This window comes from Herpailurus yagouaroundi, unplaced genomic scaffold (assembly GCF_014898765.1).
Source record: "Herpailurus yagouaroundi ecotype Mexico unplaced genomic scaffold, PumYag 162, whole genome shotgun sequence".
Lineage (NCBI taxonomy): Eukaryota > Metazoa > Chordata > Mammalia > Carnivora > Felidae > Herpailurus > Herpailurus yagouaroundi.
Window position 1 is genome coordinate 385,343 of NW_024412403.1, and position 18,300 is coordinate 403,642.

At 46.3% G+C, this 18,300-nt stretch overlaps 1 protein-coding gene across 9 annotated transcripts in view; it reads right to left on the reverse strand.

Moving 5' to 3' along the window:
- PCNT (pericentrin) overlaps positions 1-18,300 on the reverse strand; it is a 134,966-nt gene that overhangs the window by 54,176 nt on the left and 62,490 nt on the right. For 8 of the 9 annotated variants that reach the window (XM_040483678.1, XM_040483685.1, XM_040483677.1 and 5 more), the window contains 7 exons: positions 16,538-16,675; positions 11,193-11,339; positions 8,844-8,995; positions 6,070-6,230; positions 5,622-5,854; positions 3,802-3,964; positions 2,953-3,165 (listed from right to left, as the gene is read on the reverse strand). In XM_040483678.1, the coding sequence (XP_040339612.1) occupies positions 2,953-3,165; positions 3,802-3,964; positions 5,622-5,854; positions 6,070-6,230; positions 8,844-8,995; positions 11,193-11,339; positions 16,538-16,675 (1,207 nt within the window). The remainder of the gene's footprint in view (positions 1-2,952; positions 3,166-3,801; positions 3,965-5,621; positions 5,855-6,069; positions 6,231-8,843; positions 8,996-11,192; positions 11,340-16,537; positions 16,676-18,300) is intronic. The other variant, XM_040483676.1, reaches the window with a different exon arrangement.

The window sequence follows — 18,300 nt, forward strand, 5'->3', positions numbered from 1 at the left end:
AGAGAAGGTCAGGAGGTGTTGCGTTGTGCTGGTGGGCAGCATTTCACACAACTGACACATGCGCGAGTCCCCACACAGAAGCACAGAATCCTGCAGCTGGGTGAATGGAAGGACCAGAGGTCACAGTAAGACATGCGAGTGGGGGCGGGGCTGATGATGTAAGATGACCCCAGCTGCACAGGAAGTATACTTCACTGGTGACAAAGGGAAGGAGCAGAGACTGGCCCCGCTCTTCTGCCAATGAGCACCGGGGCTATGGAAGCTGTGGCCGAATACAGGAGGCCAGGCCTGTCTGAGGGGGTAACCAGAGACACAGAGGTGCCGGAAGACGTGTGGGAAGGGCCAGGCCCAGGTGTGGCAGAGCGTCTGGGGACGGACCTCACGGAGGCAGGGCCACTCAGGCCTCAGGCAGCGAGGACAAGGCTGTCCCCCAGCACAGGGCTACATGGTCACTCAGCTGGTCCCACTTGTCTGTGTCTCCCACAGGCCCCGGCCCTGAAGTCCCAACACCCTAGAGCTTACCACCATGCTCACGGTGGTAAGCTCGATCTTGATGGATGGGGCATGGGCCTAGCTGCCCCACATACATGCAGGCCAGGGCAGTAACACCTGAGAACGGGTGGAAGGGGCCCTGCACTAGGAAGGTCTGTCCCACTGGGAAGCGCAGCCCATGAGAAGTTCCAAGACAGAAGAAAACGTGTTTAAAAAAAATAATAACTGACAAGTCCTCAGACCCACACTCATGCTCACACATGCTCACAGGTGCACACCCACACTCACATGCTTGCTCACACACCTGCCCACTTGCACACATCCTCCCACATGTGAATGGAGCCTTGCCTGAGAACAGCACGGCCAGGCGCAGGGACAGAACCAGGAGAGAAGAGGACAGGTCAGTGTTAGGGGACACAGGACACCGGCCCGAATGAGGAAGGAGCAAACACAGAAGAACCGGATGCACAGCTTCACAACCAGCAGAGGTAGGTCCCTTCCACCCAGAGAGACGTGGGAAGTGTGGTGACAAGCACCAGAGGAGCAGAGGTGGACCCCGCGGCTGTGGGCACAGCGCACACAAGACATCCCAGATTAGCTCTGCAGAAGTCATTAGTAGGAGATCCACAAGACACAATTAAAGGTGTAAAGAGATTGAAAATAAGGGGTGAAAATGACATATAAGAGATAAAACAAAGCCAGATTAAGGTTTCAATATCAAAAATTTACATCAAAAGTCAGAAAAGTGACAGGAACATATAAGTAGATTGATGTCACCAATAGCAAGTCAAGCAAGAAGATGAGGTCTGGAATGATTACACACAGACCTTCTGAAACATCCCATGTGGGTGGAAGCCAAGGCCACTCACAACTCGCTCTGCCCAAAGAAGCCACAGGTCCGCCAGACCCACACCTCAGCAGCACGTGAGCCTTGGCAGACACAAGCCAAGCACCTGCCCAGGAGGGCGCACAGGACAAAGAAGAAGTAAGACAAGGCCCAAAACCAATTAAGTGGAGGACAAAGAAAGTGGCAATGATTAGTAATCCCAAAAGCTGATTGTTTATTAATGAAGGAAATCAAAAAGAATTAAAAATTGGGGAAAAGACCCGATGTTTAGGGGTGCCTGGATGGCTCAGTCGGTTAAGCACCCGACTCGTGATCTCAGCTCAGGTCTTGATATCCCGGTCGTGAGTTCAAGCCCCATGCTGGGCTGCATACTGGGCATGAAGCCTACTTAAAAAAAAAAAAAAAAGAAAAAACAAAAGACCTGATGGCTATAGCAGCACTATCAACAACAGCTACACTATAGAAAGAGCCCAAATGTCCATCAACAGATGAATGGATACAGAAGATGTGGTGTGTATATATGATGGAATATTACTTGGCAATCAAAAAGAATGAAATCTCGCCATTTGCACCCACGTGGATAGAAGTAGAGTGCGTTATGCTAAGCGAAATACGTCTGTCAGAGAAAGACAAATACCATATGATTTCACTCATATGAGGAATATAAGAAACAAAACAGATGAACATAGGGGAACGGAGGGAAAAAGAGAAGAAAGGGCAACAAACCCCAAGAGACTCTTAACAACAGAGAACAAACTGAGGCTTGATGGAGGCAGGCGGGTGGGTGAGAGGTGGGCCAGGGGGGCACTTGCTGGGATGAGCACTGGGTGTCATACGTAAGTGATGAATCACTGAATTCTACTCCTGAGACCTATTTTACCATTTATGTTAACTAGAGCTTAAATAAAAATTTGAAACAAACAAAAATTGGGGAAGAGTAAAGAGTTTCCTGAATTGGTCAAGGCTGTACCACAAAGCAGACTTGTGTGCCCATAAGCTGTCTGAAAGCCACAAACCCAGAGATGGGCCGGTGGCACAGGAGGCACAGGGACACTGGGAGTCCCTGGTGGGCGAGGGTGTGAGACACATGGTTCTGGGGAAGGCTGAACCCACACGGAGCTGATTCTTACACATCTGCTCCTGAGGACACCGCCGCCTATGGACTCAATGACCTGGACGCCTTCCATTTTGACTGTTCACGTGTTAAATGTTTAAAACATAAAACCTCTAATAATCTGAAATCACAATGAACTTTTGTTAAAACTACGTTTTCCTATTGAAGATTAACGTTAGGCGCTTTTTTTAAAATCTTAAGTAAAAATTTTAAGTGGCCTGTGTTTTCCCACTGCCATGGCTATTTATCTCAAACAGGCTGGTGACATTTCAGTGGCCTCCTGTTTGCCAGAGGCAATTCTGGCCTCACACTGCTGTAAGAACTCGAGGGGCCACCAGGGCCAGCCGTCTCTCTAACGGAGCAGCGACGCGGAGGACGCTGCACCAGCCACCCTGATCAGGGCCCCTGCCTTCTTTCCAAGGCCCTTGGTGAGTGAGAGCGGCCCCTGCTCCCACCCTCTGCAGCTCCCATCTCTGGCCGCGGAACCAGCATTTCTTACCATCTTCTCTCTCTCCTGCTTCTGCGGCCAAGGTCTCCTTTTGGGTCCACAGGACAGAGTTCTCCTCCCTCAGCTCTGCCTGCTGCTGGGTCGCCCGCTCCAGCTGCCGTCTCAGGCTCTCCAGCTCAACGGCGAGGCCCTGCTCGGCTGTCTCCTTCTGGCCCAGCGCCTCTTGCAAGCTGGCCTGCTCCACCTTGAACCCTTCGATGAGACCTGAGGAGACGGGGAGAGACCCGTTGCCAAGGGCTTGCTGGAGAAGCAAAAGGAGCAGACGGGCCGGACATGGGCATCCCAGCCCCAGCGAGATGTCAGCCGTGGGATATGAGAGCGGAGTGGTCACGCCCGGGGTCCTGTTCCCAGATGGATGGCACCAGGCCAGCGCACCCAGCACGTGCAGGAGTCACCGGACAAGGTGACAGCCCGAGAGCAGCCATGTACAAGACACCCCCACCACACGCCTGCGCACACCCCTCATGCCGAGTGTCTAGCACGTAAGCACCAGACACCATAAACATGGGGGTCACAAATGTCACCTCTTGGGGCAGGACCGATGTTCCCTTCTCGCCACGTAAGGCAGCGCTCCGAGGCTGTGAGCCTGGGATGCGGCAGAGGTTAAGTGCGGAGAGAAGAGCCACCCCACCTGGGCCCTACCCGCTGCCACAGCCCTGGCTCCCGCGAAGAGCCTGCGCGTGCAACGGCTTTTGTGAGCAAAGTCCCCGAGGCCTCACGCCATCTGTCTTATTTTAGCTTTACGTTTTGCTTTGAACGCTTCCGTTAATGCTTCCCCGTCCCACGTGCCTCTGGCCGGCGCGCCCCTGCAGACCCTCCCCGCCCACAGCCGGCGCTCACCCCGCGCCTGGTGCAGCTCCAGCGTCAGCCGTGTCCGGGCCGTGTTCTCCTCATCCAGGCGCTCCAGTAACTCCTGGTGCTTCCTAACGACCTGCGCTGTTTCCTCGTTCTTACAGCTAAATTCTTTCTCAAAACGAGAATGAATCTGACGTGCTTCCTCCAGCTGTTAAAACACATTTGAAAACCAGAATTGCACTTCAATATAAAGCTAACGTCAACAGAATTCCACTTGTGTAGAAGTAGAATACAAATATTGCGGAAGAAACCATTTTGGCATTCAATATTAGGTCAATTGTTAAATAAACCTACTCATTCAACAATTTTCAATAAAGTAAAATTCCAGGGGAGCCTGGGTGGCTCAGTGGGTTAAGCATCTGCCTCTTGAACCCAGCTCAGGTCATGATCTCACAGGTTGGTGGGATTGAGCCCCACGTCACACTCTGCACAGATAGTACAGAGCCTGCAGGATTCTCTCTCTCCCTCTCTCTCTACCCCCTCCCCTCCTCTCTCTCTCTCAAACTTAAAAAAAAAAAGGAAAAATTCTGCACATAGACACAATACTACATAGAAAATTCACATGTTCGTGAACTACTGATACCACATATCTATCTGTACAATAAAGCTAAGGAGAATGTATATTCAAAGATCACAAAACTGTCCATCGAGAGCCTAGAACCTGGGCAGGAACGACCACTTGCTGTTCCACAGGTGGAGGAGGAGATGGGGAGGCCTGGGGTGGGCGGGCCGGGAGGAAGTTCTCCTTGGGCTGGTCACCACAGTGGGAAGATCTGACACGTCTTCACCACCTGCAGACCCATCCTCCCTCCCTGACATCCCTCTGGGCCTCCCTGGATGCCACCCACTCAGGACTCAGCCCTGGGTCCCCATCTCCCCTTCCTCCCCTGGCAGACATGCCTTCCTGTGCCCTCTGAGGCTCCCAGGCCAGCTCCAGCCTGGAGGGCCCACACTAACCTCTGGATCCAAATACCTGTGCCCAGCTGTGCCAACAGACACCTGGGCACCTAGCCTGGGCCTCCCTCATATTCACTGCACCCCCAGACCAGCCTCTGAGGGAATCTACTGGTTTTCCCTTGAAAACAGCCCTAAGCTGCCTCTTCTCACACTCTCACCAAGTAGGGAAAACTTGCTTAAGTATTTCTAGGATGTGAATGGCAATGTCTTGGCTAAAAATGTTTAGTTTCTAATTGGGCTGAATGGGGGAAAAATTGCTATACTGCTTCTCATGCATTCATACTTAATGTCTTTCCTAATTGTCTAAAATGCTCTAAAAGATTCACACAAACAATTCCCTTTTCTAGTGACAATCCCGAAACTAAAACGGTGCAGGAGATAAAAGCAGAGTGGAAGCGAGAGGCCCAACCGCATTATCTACCAGATGCTCAGCTCTTCTCTGTGCACGGCGGTCCCACAGCCTCAGAAATTCTGGTTCAGAAAAGACTCCCACTTAGTAAAGACACAGAGCAGAGTATGGTTGGTACTGACAGAAGATCAAAAAGACATGTGGGGAAGGTGGGTCACACCCAGAATGGAGTTTCTGTCCCCCAACGCCCAGAGGAGGAGTGAACACGAGAAGCCGGATCCACCGGGAAGAGTGACAATGTTCCTTCTAGCCCTGCATGTACGGTGCCCGGCAGAGCACCTGGGGGCTGCAGGACCCTCCCCCATCAACTGTAGATCATCAAACCATTCCATCCACCCACTTGTTCGACCTGTTGTCCTTCTCAAAAAACAAGGAACACTAACAGGAGTTAAATCAGGGTCACAGACCTGTTCAGACGGTGCACAGAGCCATGTCTCACCTGCCTGGTGGAGTCCAGAGCCAGCTCCAGGAGGCCGTCCACTGCCAGGCCAAGGCTCCGGTAAATCCTCCTAATTGGCTGCTCACACTCCAGTGAATTTTCTGGGCTCATGAAAAAGCTTTCACAGACGTGACTGCTAATTTCAGCCTCTGAAGACACCTCTGCACATTCAGGCAAAGTTCTGTCCAGCTCCAGCAGGGCTGCCTCAGGCCACGTCTCCTCGAGCACCGGTACTGTGAAGTGAGGAAACGCAGGGACCTGCATACACCATGTGGCCAGCGAGCCCGCACGACCAGCGCTGCGGAAGGGCGAGCACACCCGGGTCCCAGAGACAACACCCGTCTCGGGCGTAGGGAGCTCGTCCAGCCCTGCCCCAGCGGGGAGGAGGAGGATGGTGCTATGCACCCCGGCCCGGGGTCCGCGGGCACAGGGCCGTCCTAGTGCTCACCTGCAGATGGGCCCTGGCCACTGGGCCGCACTTCACGCGGGCTCTCGTCCTCCAGACACAGCCCCACGCGCTCACTGATCCGGCTCTTCAGGGTGACGGCGGCCTTCAGCGTCTCTCCGAACAACCCGAGCAGCCTCCGCAGAGTGTCTCGGAGAGCTCTCCTGAAAGAAGCACATAGTAGGCCATGACCCTGATCCTGACTGACTCAGACAAGAGGGACACAGCCCAGGAGGCAGCAGAAAAAGGTACCGTGCACTTGGGTACTGCATTTTACCAGCCTAGCAGGACAAAGAAAGGTTTCAGCTTAAACTGTGCTGGCCTTCAGTCCAACTCCCTCTTGGAACCGGACCGTTCCTATGCGAACCGTGTCCGCTGGAAATGTGTAGGCACTGGGTCCCACTCCTGTTTGGATCAGACTGTTTGCAATGGAACTGTGCTGGCCTTGGGTCTGATTCCTTCCGGAGTGGGCTGTTCCTGTTGAAACTGTGCTGTTGAGGAATTGGTCTCTTTGCTCTAGAGAAAACCCTCTAAGACTAGAGATCCCAGCCATCAAAATGCTTCAGGGGTACCCTCCCTACCAGGACTCTAGCTGGTTTTATGCTAAACAAACGATGGTCCCTCCACATGTGCATTTATAACTAAGTGAACTGACTTAACCGGAAGTAATTTAGAACTTCGATGGCCATTACGAGGAAGTTTTGATCTCCCTAAGCTTGTTTTCCTCAAAACTGAATTAGAAAGCCATGGCTCCCTAACAAAAGGAAAAAAAAAAAAAAAAAAAAAAAAAAAAAAACTGAATGGGATGGCTATTTTAAAAGGTATATCAAGGCTTCCAGATGTTTTCAGGATTCTAAGTTTGCCTCTTTGCAAAATATTACTTCTAAAATGATGCAAACAACTGAAAAAAGTAAGAATGGCTTCTGAGGCCTCTTTACCTGCCCCCCCCCTCCCGCCCCCAATCTTCTCTGGAGACATGTGGCGGCCACCTAGTGCTGGGACCCGGCTCCCAGTGCCGTTTTCCTCTGTTGTCTCTGCCAAACTTCCCTTTTCCTCTGAACCTCTTTCCACTCTCGCCTCTCCCGAACCTATTAAAAGCTGCCTCTCTCAAGTTAAGTCTTCTGAGACTCTAAATAAACCTCAGGCTTCTTACGTTCTCTGGTCTAAGGCCAAACTGTGAGCCATGGTTAAGGGGTTCCCTAAAGGAACCAAGGATCCCCCCCAGGTTTATTTAGCATAGTTATTTGCATAGAAACCAACCTGGTTTCTCACATTTACATCAATTTGTCCACATGCCTACTGGTGAGGGCCAGGCCAAATGCTGGATGACTAGCTTTCCTTTGGGACTAGCCCAAAGGAAAGGAAATCTAGAAGGGGATCCTGAAGGGGATCCTGAAGGGGATGTAGAGAATCAAGCCCTTAAACTTGTCAGAATGCTAGAAAATTCACTGGAAATCACTGAGCAATTACAATAGCTTTTTCTAAGCCTACTGATTGGAACAAAATTGAGGCTTGCACACAAAAGCCTGACGAACCTGTTCATCACTACTACAATGGACTCCAAATTGTCATTTGAGACTATTCTGCTGGTTTTTCTTTATGTTGAATCCACCTGGGTAGTATTCAACTCTATATGTTTTTTTCTAACAGGGTGAACTGGGATCTATCTCTTTTAGTTAAAAGGACCAGGATGGAATGGGAAACTGCCCATATTTAGTTACTATGGCAAACCAGCTACTCATATCCTACATGAATCACCTAAAAGACTGCTGAAATCGTCAACTTTCAAATCTTGCAAGTGATGGCCCCTAAACGAAACCAAAAACCATCTACTTTCTCCTATTGCAAAGAGCCAGGACATTGGGGGAAAAAGAAGAAACTATGACGAATTTCAGCACTCTAGTCACCTCCAGCCCCATAGCCAGCCTTTCCTGACATAGGACAGGACAACCAAGAAGGGTCCTTCCCGGCACTGAGGGACAAAACCACTAAACGTGAAAAACCTGACTCTTGATCAGCAATGCATTCAAGGGAAGATCTTGATCAAAAGGGGTTAAGTGTGAAAATTAATAGAAAAACTCGTTTAGAGTGGAGTCAGGGGGCCAGCAGGGGGAACTCTGGTGCCCTATCAACTGCAGACCTATCAGGAAGAGGGACATCTTGCCAGGATACTACTTCACTATCCCAGCTGGAGGAAGGAAGGTTTCTTCCTGTCCAGGCAACAGCCCAGCCAATGAGAAAGTCCCAGTTCTGCCAATGAGAGATTGCCACAGCTCAGCCAATGGGAGACAGTCACAGCTCAGCCAATGGGAGACCGTCACAGCTCAGTCAATGGGAGAGACAGTCACAGCCCGCCAATGAGAAGCCACTAAACTTCCCGGCTCCCAGTTTACTCCAATGGACTTTCTGTTGAGGAAAGCCCCAATCCCCTTTCCTCTATAAGAGCCTCCTCTGCTCCATTCTCCAGACTTGCCTGTGGTGTTGCCCTAGCTGGGTCACACTGGCTTACTGGCTCCAATTCTCTGTTATTCTGGAATAAACCTATTTTTGCTGGTAAGATATTTGGCAATTAAATTCTAAGGTTAATGCCTCATTATAACATCAAATTTTATAATCTGGCAAAAATGTGAAGATTTGGCAAAGTGAGATGGTGGGTATACAGGTGTCTGTTATGTTACTCAGTACTTTTCTGGAAAAGAATAATGTGGCACAGGGTCCCATCCCACTAGTGGAGAAGGCACTGGGGAAGCAGCAACAGAGAGGAGCATGTGACTGACCTTTCACGGTCAGACAGGTCAATGTCAGACTTCAGCATCGAAATGAGATTCGTGCCTTCCTGGTTTTCCCTTTCATGCCTTTGCTGTAGCTTCTCCAGTTCCGAATGGCACTCTTCTACCTCATGTCTTAAGGATAAAATTTGGTCTTCCAGCTGTTCAGGAAAAATTGTTAAAGCTTTATTTACAACAATTTAGGGGCACTTGGCTTGCTCAGTTGGTAGAGCATGCAACTCTTGATGTCCAGGGTCATGAGTTCGAGCCCTACACTGGGCGTGGAGCCTACTTAATTTTTTTTTTTTAAGTAATTAAAAAAATAATAAAACAATTTAGTTAAGAATAAATTTCTGTAAGAAACATTCATCATCCCTGTTAACAAAAATATGGCAAAATATGATGGCGATTAAAGTTGAAAATTACTAATGACTGCCCCTCCCCCCCAATATTCATTGCCTACAAAAACAGAATACATGAACATCCGAGGCTGCCCCAGACACAAGAGAGAAGGGGCAAATTCACCAGAGGTTATTCTCACAAGGAGGCCAGAGGCTGAGAGAGTCAAGCAGTCTGGTCATAGAGGGGTCACATTATATACACCATCCCAAGTTTTCATTTAAAATGCACGAGGGGCAGGCGCCTGGGTGGCTCAGTCAGTTAAGCGTCTGACTTTGGCTCAGGTCATGATCTCACAGTTCGTGAAATTGAGCCCCACATAGGGCTCTGTGCTGACAGAGCCTGCTTTGGACTCTGAATCTCCCTCTCTCTGCCCCTCCCCTGCTCGTGCTCTGTCTCTCTCTCTCCCTCTCTAAAATAAACATTAAAAAAATAGTATAAATACACATTTATGCTTAAAAAAAATTTTTTTTTAATGTTTATTTATTTTTGAGACAGAGACAGAGCATGAGCTGGGGAGGGGCAGAGTGAGAGGGAGATACAGAATCCGAAACAGGCTCCAGGCTCTGAGCTGTCAGCACAGAGCCTGACGTGGGGCTAGAACCCACGAACTATGAGATCATGACCTGAGCCGAAGTCAGATGCTTAACCGACTGAGCCACCCAGGTGCCCTGTATACACATTTATTCTTATATAAAAAAAAAAAAAAAAAACAACAAAAAAACGAACTCAACAACAACAAAATAAATCCAATTCAAAATGTCAAAGACCTTGAATGGACATTTCTTCAAAGACATACAAATGGCCAATAAGCTCGTAAAAAGGTGCTCAACATCACTAATCATCAGGGAAATGCAAACCAAAACCTCAGTGAAATACCACCTCATTATTCATTATGATGGCAATTATAAGAAGAAAAAAGAGATGGGGAATAAGTATTGGCGAGGATGTGAAGAAATTAGAATCCTGTACGCTGCTGAAAGAAATGTAAGGTGGCACAGCTGCTGTGGAAAGCAGTCTAGCAGTTCCTCAAGAACTTAGATACAGATTTATGCATGACCCGGCAATCCTGTTACTAGACACATAAACCCCAAAATGGAAAGCAGGGACTAAAAGATACTTGTACACCAATGTTCACTGTGAAAGTATTCATAACAGCCAAAAGGCAGAAACAACCATCAAGAAGTCCATCCACAGATAAGGGCGCCTGGATGGCTCAGTCAGTTAAGCAGCCGACTTCGGCTCAGGTTGCGATCTCGCAGTTAGTGGGTTCAAGCCCCAAGTCAGGCTCTGTGCTGACAGCTCAGAGCCTAGAGCCTGCTTCGATTCTGTGTCTCCCTCTCTCTCTGCCCCTCCCCCACTCACGCTCGATCTCTCAAAAATAAACATTAAAAAAAAAAAAAGTCCATCAACAGATAAATCTGTGAAGAGATACACAAAATGTGGTATCTATATATCATGGAACATTATTAGCCATAAAAAACCGTGAAACTGACACATGCTGCAACTTGGATGGACTCCACAGACATTATGCTAAGTGAAATAAACCAGACACAAGAGGGTAAATATTGTATGATCTCACTTATATGAGGTCCCAAAAGTGGTCAAATTCATACAGGCAGAAAGTAGAAGGGTGGGTGCCAGGGACTGGAAGGAGGGGAAATGGGGAGGTAGTGTTTATTGGGCACAGAGTTTCTTCTTGGGTTGATGAACAGTTCTAGAAATGGATAGTGGTGAAAGTTGCACAACACGGTGAACATCGTTAATGCCACTGAATTGGACACTTAAAAATGATTAAAATGGGAAACTTTATGTTATGTTATATTTTATATATATATGTTATATATAATTTATATATATATAACATATATATATATATATACACACACGTTATTTTATATTTTACCCCCCCCCCACACACACACACACAATAACAAAGAAAAGACACATTTTACATACCTGCAGAATTTGGTTATTCTTCTCCTGAAGCTGCAGAAACAAAGACTCTTTCTCTTTTTGGTACAGAGACTGCACTTGCTCGCACTCAAGTCTATGTATCTTCTCTTGTTCATGTAAAGCAACTTCCTTTTCACTTTCGAATTCACCCTGTACAAAAAGTACATCATTAACAACAAAAATGCCATTAAACTCTAAAATTATGCCAGTTCCACTTCTATGTTTGCTAAAATATAGTTCATTCAACAAATGTTTATTGAGTCCATATTATGCCAAGAGCAGTGATCAGAAGGAACAAGGCCACCACTCACAGCGAACATGCACTCAAATGTGCTTCTCATACAGAACATGAAAAAGACAGCTTGCTACCTTTCCCAAATGGCCACATTAAGAAATTACCCATCACCAGGGTACCATGACCATCAAACTCCAAGGTATTTAGAAACCTAAGTTCCTTTGGTTTTCAAAGATAAACCCTATTTCTTCCTAAAAATAAAAATTGTTTTTAATAAAGTTCACCTAATGAATTAAAGTACATTAATTAAAGGGGCGCCTGGGTGACTCAGTCGGTTAAGCGTCCGACTTCAGCTCAGGTCATGATCTCGCAGTTTGTGAGTTCGAGCCCAGCATCGGGCTCTGTGCTGACAGCTTAGAGCCTGGAGCCTGCTTTGAATTCTGTGTCTCCCTCTCTCTCCGCTCCTCCTCCATCCTCTGTCTCTCTCTCCTTCAAAAATAAATAAAAACATTAAAAAAAAATTAAAGCATATTAATTAAATAAGCTTTAAAAAAAAACTACAGAGGTAGCACTTCCAGAATAATAGAATAAGGACCTCCAAAAAATGTGTTCCTCCATAAAAGCACAGGGAACACAGGCAAAACCTGTCAAAATCGACTTTTCAGAGTTCTGGAAATTAAGAAAGACTTGTAACAATCCAAAGAGTGTTCACTGAAAACAAAGTCTAAGTTTTCATCTAAACAACAAGCGCTGAGAGGTATTTAAACCTGCCCTAACCCCAACACTCCTACCTCAGGCATAGCCCTGAAAACAGCCCAACAGTCCTAAGAGTTAGGGGGAACAAACACGTGTTTGGATCTCCAAAAGCACCACCTCGCCAACTGTCACTAATTAACCTGTCTTGCAGCTTACTAAAAAGCTCCATTCTTGGAGCACCAGGGTGGCTCAGTCAGTTGAGTGTTTGACTTCATTCAGCTCAGGTCGTGACCTCGTGGTTTGTGAGTTTGAGCCTGGCATCAGGGTCGCTGCTGTCAGCACAGAACCTGCTTCTTCAGATCTCTGAACTCCTCTCTCTGCCCCTTCCCAGCTTGCATGCGCGTGTGCGCTCTCTCTTTCTCAAAATTAAATAAACATTAAAAAAATAAATAAATAAAAATGAAAATGAAAGGCTCTATTCTCAGAGATGATCTCACAGAGCTGTCTGGCAACAATGCTATCCCCAAGCCATTAGTCAAAATCAAGTAGCAGCAACTGTTTAACATCACAATGACCTGAAACCGATAAACTGGTAACAGTCTGAGCCAGTAAGAGGTAGACAAAACAACTTGAAAGGAAACACTTTTAAGAGGAAATGAGATGTCTGAAGAGTATGAGATGTCAGGAGGGAGCTTTGAAAAAGTCCAACATATTCCTAGGAATTTAGAAGGCAGGAGCAAGTACAGGGCTGTGTACCTGTCCAGAGAAACCCGAGAGAGCTCTAAGAGCTCACTCCTTGTTGACCTTGCACAAACACAAAACGAAAGCTAAGGCAGAGTAAACTGCCCGCCACAGCACTCAAAGCATGCCCCAACCAGAGCCCTTCAAATTCACTAGAGGGGCTCACCAGTAGATTTGAATGGGCAGAAGAATCAGCAAATATGAAGACAGTTCAAATTATTTAGTCTGGGAACCAAAAAGAAAAAAAAAAGAAGAAGAAGAAGAAAAATAAGCAGAGGGGCACCTGGGTGGCTCAGTTGGTTGAGTATCTGACTTCGGTTCAGGTCATGATCTCACGGTTTGTGAGTCTGAGCCCCGCATCGGGCTCTGTGCCGACAGCTCCGAGCCTGGAACCTGCTTCAGATTCTGTGTCTCCCTCTCTCTCTGCCCCTTCCCCACTTGCTCTCTCTCTCTCTCAAAAATAAATATGAAAAAAAAAATTTTTTTTAAGAAAAATAAGTAGAGGTTCACAGACATGCTGGGACACCCTCAAAGACCAACATATACGTAACGGGAGTTGCAGAGGAAAGGAGAAAGGGAACAGAGTAGAAAGGCTACTTGAAGATATAAGGCCCAAAACTTCAAAACTCTGAGGAAAAAACATTAATCTACAAACACAAAAAGCACAATTACCCCAGGTAGGATAAACTCAAAGAGATCCACACCAAGGCCCATCCCAATTAAACTGTGAAAGACTAAAAAAAAGATCCTTGAAAGCAGCAGGAGAGAAACCATCCTCCAGAGGCCAAAAGGCAATAAGATAATACAGTCGAAGTGACAAAAGAAAGACTTAACCAAGAATTCCATATCCAGGAAACGATCTTTCCAAAATGAGGGAGAAATTAAAACATTCACGGATAAATACAAACTAAGAGAAGTCATCCTAACAGGCCTGCCCTGAGGAAATACAAAAGGGTGTCCTTCAGGCTAGAGTGAAGGGACACCAGACGTCCATTCGAATCCACATGAAGAAATAAAGAACACTGGTAAAGGTTCACAAGTAAACTGAAAGACAAAGTAAACACAGTTTTTATAATTCTTTTTTCTCCTATCTGATTTGTAAGAAACCGAATAAATCGGGGCGCCTGGGTGGCGCAGTCGGTTAAGCGTCCGACTTCAGCCAGGTCACGATCTCGCGGTCCGTGAGTTCGAGCCCCGCGTCAGGCTCTGGGCTGATGGCTCGGAGCCTGGAGCCTGTTTCCGATTCTGTGTCTCCCTCTCTCTCTGACCCTCCCCCGTTCATGCTCTGTCTCTCTCTGTCCCAAAAATAAATAAACGTTGAAAGAAACCGAATAAATCAGTGAGCATAAATTGTATGGAAGTGTACTTTGCATGACAATATTAGCACACAGGACAGAGAAGGGGATGAAGCTACACAGGAGAAGAGACTTGTAAACTATCAAAATCAAGATGGTATTAATCTGAACTATGCTGTTATAAGGTGTTTATTACTGTAATCCCCAGGGCAGGCACCTAAGAAAATAACCCAAAATATATAGAAAATAAACATCAAGGAAATTAAAATGAAAAGAAGGCAGTAACATAAAATCAGAAAAACAAGAGAGATACAAGATAAACAAGGAGCAAACAGCAAGTAATAATACCTGCTACATCTCTAAACCTAGAGAACACTGTGCTAAGTGAAAGCAACCAAACACAAAAGGGCACAGACTGTATGATTCCATTTCTATAAAATGTCCAGAAACAGGAAGTTCAGTGGTTACCAGGGGCTGGAGGAGGGGAGAGGCAGCTACGGCTGGGGGGAGCGGGGGGGGGGGGGTCTTTTTGAGGTGATGCAAATGTTCTGGAAGTAGATAGCAACAATAGTTGCACAACTTGGTGAATACACTAAAAATCACTAAAACGTATATACTTAAAAGAGTAATTTTTACGGTATATAAAATAAAGCTGTTGTTAAAAGAAACAACAAAGTAAAGCTACATTAAAAATCATCTTGGGGTGCCTAGGTGGCTCAGTCAGCTCTGTGCTGACAAGCTCAGAGCCCGGAGCCTGCTTCAGATTCTGTGTCTCCCCCTTTCTCTGCCCCTCCCCCGCGTATGCTCGGTCTCCCTCTCTCTTTTAAAAATAAATATTAAAAACAAATCATATTGGGGCTCTTGGGTGGCTCAGTTAGTTGAGCGTTTGAGCTTTGATTTTGGCTCAGGTCATAATCTTACAGTCGTGGGACTGAGCCCTGCATCAGAGCCCTGCTTCAGGTTCTCTCTCCCTCTGTTTCTCTCCCCCACTCATGCTCCCTCTCTCTCTCTCTCTCTCTCCCTCTAAAATAAAAAAATATATACACACATATAAAAAATAAAAAATAAGGGGCGCCTGGGTGGCGCAGTCGGTTAAGCGTCCGACTTCAGCCAGGTCACGATCTCGCGGTCCGTGAGTTCGAGCCCCACGTCAGGCTCTGGGCTGATGGCTCAGAGCCTGGAGCCTGTTTCCGATTCTGTGTCTCCCTCTCTCTCTGCCCCTCCCCTGTTCATGCTCTGTCTCTCTCTGTCCCAAAAATAAATAAACGTTAAAAAAAAAAAATTAAAATAAATAAATAAATAAATAAATAAAAAATAAGTCGTCGTAAGAGAAGGTGCTGAGTGTTGAGACATCCTGCACATTCTTCCATGAGAACAGTCTCCTTAAAGCAAGAAAAGCCTTGATGTGGCTGCTGCTGAGTCACTGAGGCAAGGCAGTAAGACTCAAACGTTCTCAAATTTAAAATATTTGATGGCAATTCTTAGCGGGAAAGGTATGCTAACCACCCAAATTAAATAGAAAAAGGATGGAAAAACGGGAACCCTCTTGCACTGCTGGTGGGAATGCAAACTGGTGCAGCCACTCTGGAAAACAGTGTGGAGGTTCCTCAAAAAATTAAAAATACAACTACTCTATGACCCAGCAATAGCACTAGTAGGAATATATCCAAAGGATACAGGAGTGCTGATTTGAAGGGGCACATGCACCCCAATGTTTACAGCAGCACTATCAACAATATCCAAACTATAGAAAGAGCCCAAATGTCCATCAACTGATGAATGGATAAAGAAGATTATACGTACAATGGAATACTACTTGGCAATGAAGAAGAATGAAATCCTGCCATTTGTAACAATGTGGATGGAACTGGACGGTATTATGCTAAATGAAATAAGTCAGGCAAAGAAAGACAAATACCATGTTTTCACTCATATGTGGGGGTTGAGAAACTTAACAGAAGACCATGGGGGAAGGGAAGGGGAAAAATAGCTTCAAACAGAGAGGGAGGCAAACCATAAGAGACTCTTGAGTACAGAGAACAAACTGAGGGTTGATGGGGGGACAGGGAGAGGGGAAAATGGGTGATGGACACTGCGGAGGGCACTGGCTCGATGAGCACTGGGTCGTATGTAAGCGGTGAATGACAAGAATCTACCCCCAATACCAAGAGCGCACTATATACACCGTATGTTAGCCAACATACTTAAAAAATAATAATAGAAAAATGAGTGAAAAAAATTGCCTACAAAAATCTGTTTCTAAGACAACGAAAACATTTTATGTTTTAACTTCGCACATCACCATTAATTTAGAATAACATTTTATTTACTCTGTAGATGGGGAAGAACAGCAATAACACAAATCATCCTTAGCCCCATACCTTCAGCTGTGGGATCTGCTGCTCCAGTACCACTTCCGACTGGCTCTCTGACAACTGCCGCTTCTCCTCCTCTTCGTGCAGCTCGGCCCGAAGAGCTGGGCCCTGGGCCTCAACCTCCGCAGGAATCAGGGTGCTCTGCTTGAACGAGGAGGAGAAGAGTTAGCACCGAGCTCTTCGTGCACAGATACTGGTCAATACTGGAGATCACTACCACTCCGCGTATGTTCAATGTGATGACACATGGGAGTCACGCTACAGCTTATAGAAAACTTCAAACCACGCTGTAGGACTGGATTCTCACCTTAATTATGATAGTGACGAAAACGGGGCATGCGTGGTACAACACTAAAATTATACTTTCAGGTTATAGAGACCATTTCTGAATTAACATATCATTTTTATAAACTTTCTCTCCTGAAATAAATTTAACTCCAAAACCTTTAAAAAGGAAGGATTAAAGGTAATTTCCAAGTTATCACACTTTGCAAAGTTTCCAAAGTACTTTAATTACCACGTGTCTACCACACTTCTCCTTCTAGGGAAGGTCAGGGTTGACCCAGACCACTCCCAGCAGAAAGGAAGCTAGTTGCAGCCCTGAGAGTAACTGGGTTTCACCAGGAATGCTAATTCCCCGAGCGTCAACCACAAAGTGTTGGTGAATACAGGGAAAAACCCTGAATGCCAACAGGCACCACAGACCAGCAGGGCCAAGGCCAAGGGACAGAAGCCATACGCCCTTTTCTCCAAAAAACAGACCTAAGGAAACACTTGTACCCATTGTGAAGGACACTGGGAAAAATAAAACGTCAACACTCAAGAAAAAGAAAATCCCCCAAACACGTGATAAACCCTGATTAACAATCAAGCTGGAAAGGGAATGACAGATCAGTTCTTTGGGCCCTAGGGCCCTGGCACAGCATTAGGGTGCTTCCCTCTCAGCACCTGCGGCGTGCACTGCGGGCGGGAGGAAATAGCTCTTAACTTTCCACCTGCAAGGGGCAGTAGGGCCACTTCATGCCTGTCCTGCCCAGTGCACACCCAGGCCTGGAGTGGGAACTTGCAAAATGCACCCTAACAGAGGCAAAGGCAAAACATGAGAGCATCATGCAGCAGGAGGGCCACCAGGAAACAGACACTCGGGAGTCAGGTAAGGCAGTTTCGAGGGTGTGCTCTCAGGAAAGGCTGCAGGACAGCAGGCTGCCATTGGACCTCAAAGGCCCAGTACCTCTGGGATGGCTGTGCATGTCTGGCAGTATGATCCTCAGGCCACTTCCTTGACCTGACTGGAGAGGCTCAATGTCAGGTCTCCCTTGATTCACACAACCCCTACCCCCCCATCCATAAGACCTCCTTACAGATAATTACTTCTATTTCCAGCCTTGAGTAAAGCTCCATTTAATTTTCCATATTCTAAATAGTAAGGTCAATATAAGAAAATGATGTTTTTAAAAGTTTATTCTCAAATTTTTCTAAAAACCTAGAGAATTCTAGGGAAAATATCATATGTATACATACATATATCTATATTTTAATCATTAAGAGAAGAAAATAGGTATACCTGGAGAAGAAAAAAAATAAGTAATACTGCACAAAGAATACCAATACAGTAATAAAAATTCAACTGATAATGAATTAAAGACATTCAAACTATACCTAACCTGACCTCGTACTATTTTCAAAAAATATTACATGAATATTTTTTTAATGGAAAGAAAGAAAGAAAGAAAGAAAGAAAGAAAGAAAGAAAGAAAGAAAGAAAGAAA